General features: G+C 55.4%; 2 protein-coding genes across 2 annotated transcripts in view; both read left to right on the plus strand.

Annotated features, from left to right (window-relative positions):
* LOC104988957 (ATP-binding cassette sub-family A member 3-like) overlaps positions 1 to 2,447 on the plus strand; it is a 98,246-nt gene extending 95,799 nt beyond the window's left edge. Inside the window, exon 31 of the mRNA XM_010840463.1 lies at positions 2,387 to 2,447. Within this exon, the coding sequence (XP_010838765.1) occupies positions 2,387 to 2,447 (61 nt within the window). The remainder of the gene's footprint in view (positions 1 to 2,386) is intronic.
* Positions 2,448 to 3,173: 726 nt separating this feature from the next.
* CCNF (cyclin F) overlaps positions 3,174 to 8,068 on the plus strand; it is an 18,061-nt gene continuing 13,166 nt past the window's right edge. Inside the window, exons 1-4 of the mRNA XM_010840323.1 lie at positions 3,174 to 3,261; positions 4,310 to 4,464; positions 5,714 to 5,820; positions 6,746 to 6,813. Of these exons, the coding sequence (XP_010838625.1) occupies positions 3,246 to 3,261; positions 4,310 to 4,464; positions 5,714 to 5,820; positions 6,746 to 6,813 (346 nt within the window). The 5' untranslated portion in view covers positions 3,174 to 3,245. The remainder of the gene's footprint in view (positions 3,262 to 4,309; positions 4,465 to 5,713; positions 5,821 to 6,745; positions 6,814 to 8,068) is intronic.

The following is an 8,068-nucleotide window of genomic DNA, read 5'->3' on the forward strand; positions in this document are numbered from 1 at the left end:
ACCCTCTCCACCTCCCACTCCACCCCCCACTCCATCTTCCTCCCAGCGTTTCTCCCAGCCTCTCTCCTGGTCTCCCATTCCAATTCCCTTCAGGCCTTCCTCCTGGTCTTCATCCCAGCCACCCTCTCTGCCTCGCTCTCCACCTGCCTCCCAGCCTCCCTCGCCACATCCCTCAAAGACTGCCTTGCTGTAATAAAGAGTTCCCCATGCTAGGCTAGCCCGGGTGCACACAGCCTGCCATGGGCTGCAAGGTGTACAGAGGCAACCTGAAGACCCAGTAAGCTCAGCTTGGGGGTGGAGGAGTGGGCTGGCTCTCTGCCAGATTGAGGGCACCAGCCTTAGAGGCCTGGTGGAGAATCCAGGTCCATTTCTGTGGAAAGGGATCCCCTTGGATCACACGTGAGTGGCCTGCAGGCTCACTGAGACCTGGCTGTGGGATCAGAGGGACATCTGTCACATCCCATCAGCAGCATGAAGGCCTGGGGGTGACCATGGCTGTAACAGGGCCGTGCTCCTGAGCAGAGTGTAAGAGGGCCCTGCTTCTGACTACAGTGTAACAGGGCCGCCGTGCTCCTGACTATAGTATAACAGGGCCGGGCTTCTGACTACAGTGTAACAGGGCCGTGCTCCTGACTACAGAATAACAGGGCTGTGCTCCTGACCTCGGTCTAAGAGGGCTGTGCTCCTGACTAGAGTGTAACAGGGCTGTGTTTCTGACTACAGTATAACAGGGCCGTGCTCCTGACCATAGTGTACCAGGGCCGCACCCCTGACCACGGTGTACCAGGGCCGTGCCCAACTACAGTATAACAGGATCGTGCTCCTGACCATGGTCTAAGAGGGCCATGCCCCTGACTACGGTAAAACAGGGCCATGACCCTGATTACAGTATAACAGGGCCGTGCCCCTGACCACAGTCTAAGAGGGACGTGCCCCTGATTACAGTATAACAGGGCCGTGCCCCTGACCACAGTCTAAGAGGGCCATGCCCCTGACCACAGTGTACCAGGGCCGTGCCCCTGACTACGGTGTACCAGGGCCATAGTTCTGAAGGTAGGACAAGTTTGCAAACCTAAGTCACCATTTTCCAATATTTCAATATTTCGATTTGTGTGGCTCCATCTGTTCTTTGCCCTGGCTGTAACACTAACCCTAACCTGTATGTGGCCCTCCATCAACCTGTGATGTAGTCATAATCATTATCCCCATTGCCTGGAAGAGTAAGCTGAGACCTAGAGACATCCAGCAACTTTCCATGGTCAGCTGATGGCAGAGCCAGGATTCACCTCAGGCAGAAGTTCTCAAGTGGGGTTCCTGGCTGGAAGCATCCACCTCTTCAGAAACTTGTTAGAAATGTGGGTTCTTGCGCTCCACCCCAGCATCGCTGAATCAGAAATTTGAGGGGTGAGGTCCAGCAATCTGCGTTCTGATGCAACTCAGGCATGAGCGGCGGTGAGCGAAGGCTGTGAGCTGGGACCATCAAGCCTGAGTGTGCATGGGTGTGGCCCTGCACCTTTATCACGAGGGCCCTTTTCCAAGAAGCACATAGCTTCTTTCTCCAGCGTGGTCACGCCAGCCCCTCTCACAAGCCCCGCTGGGCTCCTTTGCAGGTAGCCCTCTCTCTCCCTTCTAAGCCAAGTTCCAGGAAGGAGTGTGGTGTCTGCTGTCCCTGGCCCCACTTTCCACCCCGACGTCCGGCTGCACACCCACCGCTCTTTCCTGTGACTGCTCAGAGTGTGGGCCTCTGCCTGGAGGAGTCCAGCGACAAAGTAACAGTACAGGGGGAGGACAAAAAGTACCAAACAGGAAACTGTAGCCAGTGGGAACACAGGTCTGTGAGGAAGGCTGAAAGCCTTCAGGCCTGGAGGACTCGCCCCTCCTCCGGTGTGGAGCAGGCCCCAGGCTTGCTTTGCTCTACCCACTCCTCTTCTGCACACACCACCCCCACCTCCTCACCCCCGCTTCCAGGGCCTCATAGCCGCGCTGTGATCATCTGTTCACTTGTCTCCTACTCCAGACTGGCTTGGAGTCTTGGCATCTTGGCTCCTGTGTGTGTTCAGCTGCTGAGCACAGAACCAGTACCCTGATGGAGTTCAGAGAGCAGCGTGAGGGGTGGGGGGACAGAGCACAGTTTTGAGGCCTTGGGAAGAGGGTAAGAAGACAGCCTTGACCCAGATTCCCTGGCGTCTCTGGGGAAAACCACTGTGTCCTTGGCCATCAAGCACTTCTCCCAGAAGTTGCATTTCTTTCCTTGTCAGAATGTCTCACAGAGGAGGTGGGATGTGAGCTGGTTCCTGAAAGACAAGGCTGGGTGGGCACTGCCTAATACCTGGGTGAACAGAATGTTGAAGCCACTGAAGCAAGCAGGCGTGCTCTTCTGTTTTAGTGGGCTCCCAATTGACCGCGAGGAGATACTGAGGACTGACAAGGTCCGGGTGACACGCTGAGGGCTTGCCCTGGGAGGGATGGAGGAGGGGTCCAGGGTGAGCCACGTTTCAAGGGAAGGAGTCAGACATGCTGGATGAGTTAGTCACCCAGGTGTGTTTCTGCCCTGCGATCTATGCCAACAGCGACGCGGCACAGAACCAAGGGTCTCCTCGCCTGAAGCAAGGACGGGAAGCAGGGCCTGCGGCCTCAGGGTGCGGGCCACTAAGGTCAGGGGGCAGCCTCGGTGAGGTGCCTCCCGCTGGCGCCCACTCGCCTGCCTCCACGCAGGGCGAAGACCGCGTCGGGGTCCGCGCTCAAAGACCCCGGGCTCGGAGGCGCGGCCGGTCCGCTCAGACTTTCACTGACAACCCACTGTGCGCCATGGGGCCGGTCGTCGGGACCTCTGCCGCCGACTCAGGGGCAAGGCCAAATCCCAGAATAGGGTAGGTAAACGCGGGCCGGAGCGGACCCAGGAATTCCACTGCCTGCTGCCCGGGAGCCGCGCTCTTTCAGACCCCAGCCCGTGCCTAGGAGGCGGGGCGGCCGCGCAGGCTCCACCAATCAACAGCCGGCGTTCGAATTCGCATCCTGGCGCAGCCAATCGCGGGCGCCCGATGCAGAGGGGGCGTGGCTCTGGGCGGAGCCCGGAGGGGTAGTGGCGCGCGCCCCCGGTCGTGGGCCAATGGGAAAGCCGGGCGCGTTTGAAAACTCAGGCGGGAGGCGGGCGGGTCTGCGCCTGCGTCGGGAGGCGCGCTCTGGGCCCGCGGGCGGGTCTGGTGGCTACAGCGGCGGCGGCGGCCACGGCAGCGGCGACGGCTATGGGGAGCGGAGGCGGTGAGCGCGGGGCGCGGGGCGCGGGGCGCGTTGGAGTGGCCTCCAGACTGAGTGGGGCCAGCTTGAGCCTTTTGGCCCGGGGTTCGGATCGTCCCGACGGCGCCTACCCGGCGCGCGGTTTAAATACCCAGCGGCGCCCGGCTCCGCGAGAAAGCGGCGCGAGGGGACCACCACCTGTGCAGGGCCGTGAGCACCACCGAGGTTTCCGTGGTTATACCGTGGCTGGCCTAGGGCAAGGGAGTAAGGAAAATGGGGCAAAAGGCGAGGATCGGTCGAGCTGCGTATGCGCTCGGTTTTCGCATTAGGTTAATTACTGATGGGAAGCCCGGGTGAGAAACGAGGGGAGAGGGCAGGAAGACGCCCTGAGCAGGGAGCTTGCCGGTGGTGGAGCAGCCATCTCCCGTGGGGACTGGAGGAAGGAGCGGATGAAGAACCGGGTGAAGCGTCAGGGATGGCTCCTTCTGCCACAAGCTCCTTTGCTTGGAGGGAGGAAAGAGTTGCTGGAGTTGAAGTTGGAAGGACCCCCCTGTCAGGGTCTCAGAGGACCCTGAAACTGGCCGGACAGCTCTGACATCCACAGAGCTGGGACTGGCCTGCCCTCCAAGTCCATCCTTGGCTTCTCGGTAGGGCGGACCCTCCGAATTTGAACTCGAAAACCTGATTGTTCAAATCCTTATTAACATTTCATGTTTTAGTGATGTGTGCAAATAGAAGCAAAGAAATCAGCTAGGGTCCAGGCGTCTCCCTGGCTAATCATCATCAACACCGTCTGCTCTTCCTTTCTTCCTTGTTATCTGGGCTCTGGGTCAGACGGTTTCCCAATGGCCAGCTTACATGATTACTACTCACCATAAACGTTTATCGAATAATTTGAATGAATGAACATGTCTCTTATACCACTACCACTTCTTTATTTAATCTTTGGGACTGTAACTATGGCTGGGGCAGAGGACCAGTAACTGTTAAAACATGTTCAGATGTAACTTTTCATATCAGCACAATTCATTTCCAACACATCACTTAAACCATTCTGATTTTTTTTCTTAAGTGATCCACTGTAGGTGTGCCAAGTGTTTCTGTTATCCTTCAAAGCGGAGAATAAGAAGGAGACCTCGAAACCTCACAATCTTGAATCTCCCTGAAGATGCGCTCTTTCATATCCTGAAATGGCTTTCTGTTGGAGACATCCTTGCTGTCCGAGCTGTAAGTTGTCAGATGAGCACAGTGTCAGCCCTGGCATTGTTGGTTTTACCACGAAGGCTTCATGTCTCAAATGTCAGAACAAAAACTCTGGCTACCGATGAGGGTCGATGATCCACAATGGTGATGTTGGTAATAGACATTTGAGGTTGTTCTGATGACAGGAAAACGAAAACAGAGGACACCTGTTGAGTCTGCTCTTTGCAGTGTTTATTTTAACAGAGAAAGTACCTTTTCCTGGCAGTGAAATTTGAATCCCTCAAGATATGGGACAGTATTAAGAAGGAAAAGAGATGTTCTTGAGGATGGCGTGAAGTAGAAGTGTTAGTTGTTCAGTTGTGTTCAACTCTGTGATCCCATGGACTGTAGCCCACCAGGCTCCTCTGTCCATGGGATTCTCCAGGCAAGAATACTAGAGTGGGTAGCCATTTCCTTCTCCAGGGGATCGTCCTGACCCAGGGATTGAACCCTGGCCTCCTGCATTGCAGGCAGATTCTTTACCATCTGAGTCACCAGGGAAGCCCTTATGAGGACAAATCCCAAATAATATTCAGTGCTGAAAGGGACTCTGGGCCTTATTGTGCAGATATCAGAACTGCAGCCTCACCCTGAGCCACTTAACCAAGGGCATCCAGCAAATTAGTGGGGGAACACCCACGAGAACCCATCTGTCTGACTCCCAAACCTGCCTCCATTGTGTTCATAACATCTGCAGGTGCCATTTCCAATGGCAGTGGGAGCTTTTGCACTTAAAATGCTTGTCTGCGCTCAGGGCCCCTGGACACTGCCTGCCTCACCCAGGGTAGAGGTCCCGCCTGAGGCTGCTGTCATGTATTTCAGTTTTTTCTGAGTGCCCCCGTTGACAGCCCAGGTTCCAGCTGTGCTCCCACTAACAAAACTCTAAGTAGAGGAGCTCAGAACAGATTTCTGACCTACCCGTTAGCCTCAGAGTTGGTTTTCCTGGTCATTGCAGGTATATAGCATTATATCCCGTTTCTCAGCCTGTGCTTACCCCCACTTCCAGGACCTGTCCCCACCTTTAGAACCACAGAGAAAGTTGTGTCTGATTTCTTTTCTCTGTTCAAAGCAACTGCTAGTTAGTTTGATACACAGAGCCCAGGAGGCCTTACTGGTAGGGTTGGAGGGAGACAGGAGACCCTACGCCTGTCTACCCCTGTCTTCAAGAGCTCCAGAAGCGGGGCTTCCCTGTAGCCCCTTGATAACCCTCCACACCACTCCCGTTGTTCCTCAGGTGCATTCCCACCTGAAGTACCTGGTGGACAACCATGCCAGCGTGTGGGCATGCGCCAGCTTCCAGGAGCTGTGGCCTTCTCCAGGGAACCTGAAGCTCTTTGAAAGGTATCTGCACCCGAGAGCAGCCGGGCTTCCTCTCACTCCTGGCCTTCTCCACCATGCCAGTCTGTCTCAGGGCTGGACCTGGCCACAATTTTCCTTGTGCTCGTAGTCCCCTTCCAACACCATATTCCTCAGGGAGTGACTGAGCGTGTAGACCTCACCCACTGAGTCACATGACTTCCAGCATGGTCCTGGGTCATCTGCACCCCCAACTCAGACCTGCCACTCATTAGTCACAGTGGTGCTTCCGGAAGGTCTGCTTCGGCTGTGACCCATCCTATGTGGCTCAGACGCAGGTCACCTGCACATGGAAACTTCTTATTTCTCTTACTTTGGTCAGGACCATGTGGTTTGAATCCTAGTGCATTACATTCCCTGGCTGATCCCACCCCCTCCGACAGACCTGGAGGAAGAGCCAGAGGGGCCAGGAGCCGCACAGTGTGCCTGTGGTCACAGGCAGGCTGCCTGAGACATAGTCCACGAACCATACAGCCCACCCACTTAGAGTGTACTGATCAAGTGGTTTTTAATATATTCAAAGCATTGTGCAGTCATCCACACTGTCTGACTTTAGGACCGTCTCATGACCCCTGGATGAAGCCGCATAACCATTGGCAGTCTCTCCCTATCTTCCCAATAGTAATCCAGACCCTAGACAACCTCGCACCTACTGCCTGTCTCGATGTATTTGCCTGTCCCGGGCATCTCATACGAGTGGGGTCATACACCGTTGTGACTGTCTTCTTTCACGTAAGCATGTTTTTAAGGCTCATCCGTGTTGTAGCGTGTCATGGATAATAGATGTTTAGTCACATTACCAGAAAACAGTTTCTGTTCAGAAAGTAAGTACTGTAGTTTCAGGTGCTGTGGTAGAACATAACCTTAATAGAATAAAATCATGCAGTGTTCCATGTTCCTGTTGTTCCAGGGCTGCTGAGAAAGGGAACTTTGAAGCTGCCGTGAAGCTGGGCATTGCCTACCTGTACAACGAAGGCTGTAAGTGCTGCCGGGTCTGGGGCTGGCCTTGCCCCGCTTGGTGCTGACACCTTAGAACAAGCGCTAGGGACGCCCTGGTGGTCCAGGGTTAAGACTCCGAGCTTCCACTACAGGGGGCATAGGTTCAATCCCTGGTTGAGGAACTAAGATACCACATACCATACACTGCAGTCAGAAAAAAAAAAGAAAAATAGAACTCACATAAGCCCTTGCCCGTGTTCGCAGTTCAGTCGCTGCTCTCGCCGGGTCTGGCTGTGCACCGTTGTATCTTGGGAGCTGTGTCAGAGAGGTGTGCTGCTCAGGGACCCATTGATGAGCTTTGATTCTATAGGTCGGGGGGGTTACCTCTTACTTCACGAGCCTTTAATTTCGATTGACAACGAGTGGCTCTGAGCAGAGACTCAGAATGGGAGCTTCTCAGGCGAGCCAGGTCTGGCTCCCTAGTTAACAGCATAGCCCACGAGTAGACCCCAGCTCCTCTCCTTGGCCACAGCTCGTCTGAGGGACTTGGGGGTGGCTGTCACAGCATGCCTGATGCCTGGTGTCAGTAACACAGGGAGGGAGCCAAGGCCCTCGGCGGGAGGCAAGTTCAAGCAGGCCAAAGCCAACCTGGTACCTAGATTCCTTCACCCCCAGGGGCAGGTGCTCCTCAAAAGAGCCTGATATGACCCTCTATCCCGACTCCTGCCGGTCTGCTGGGCTCACTAAGGGACGAGCCTGCACCTCGTCCTGTCCCAGCTCCCAAACGCATAAAGTCTTGAGTACCTCCGCCATTTATCTGCTTCTAAAAGACCTGGCATCTTGCTGAGAGGTCGCCCCAGTCATGGTTGACTGGACTGTTGATGTGGAGACAATGAGCCGTCCTGTGCCCACCCTCCCGTCATCTGATCATCCCATCATCCGGCATTGCCCAGAGAATTCCCACCGTTCAACTCACCTATCCAGGTGTACAGCCCAGTCGGTGTCTTCACAGAGCTGTGCGACCAACACCACTCGTTTTGAAATGTTCTTGTCACCCCAGAAAGAAATCCCCGTTAACTGGGGACTGGGCGGCAGTTGCCCACAGGAGGGTGATCCCTCCATGGGGTGGGGGATGGGGGGCACCTTCCTGGATTTTCAGACTCCAGGCTGTGGGAGGAGCCACAGGGCACTTGGTTCACGGGACACAGGAAGAAAAGCATGGAGCCCCCATCCCCACTCTTCTGCCCTAAAACACCAGCAACCTCGCATGGCAGCAGCCTAAGGCCCTAGACTT

This window comes from Bison bison, unplaced genomic scaffold (assembly GCF_000754665.1).
Source record: "Bison bison bison isolate TAMUID 2011002044 unplaced genomic scaffold, Bison_UMD1.0 scf7180017864144, whole genome shotgun sequence".
NCBI classification, from domain to species: domain Eukaryota; kingdom Metazoa; phylum Chordata; class Mammalia; order Artiodactyla; family Bovidae; genus Bison; species Bison bison.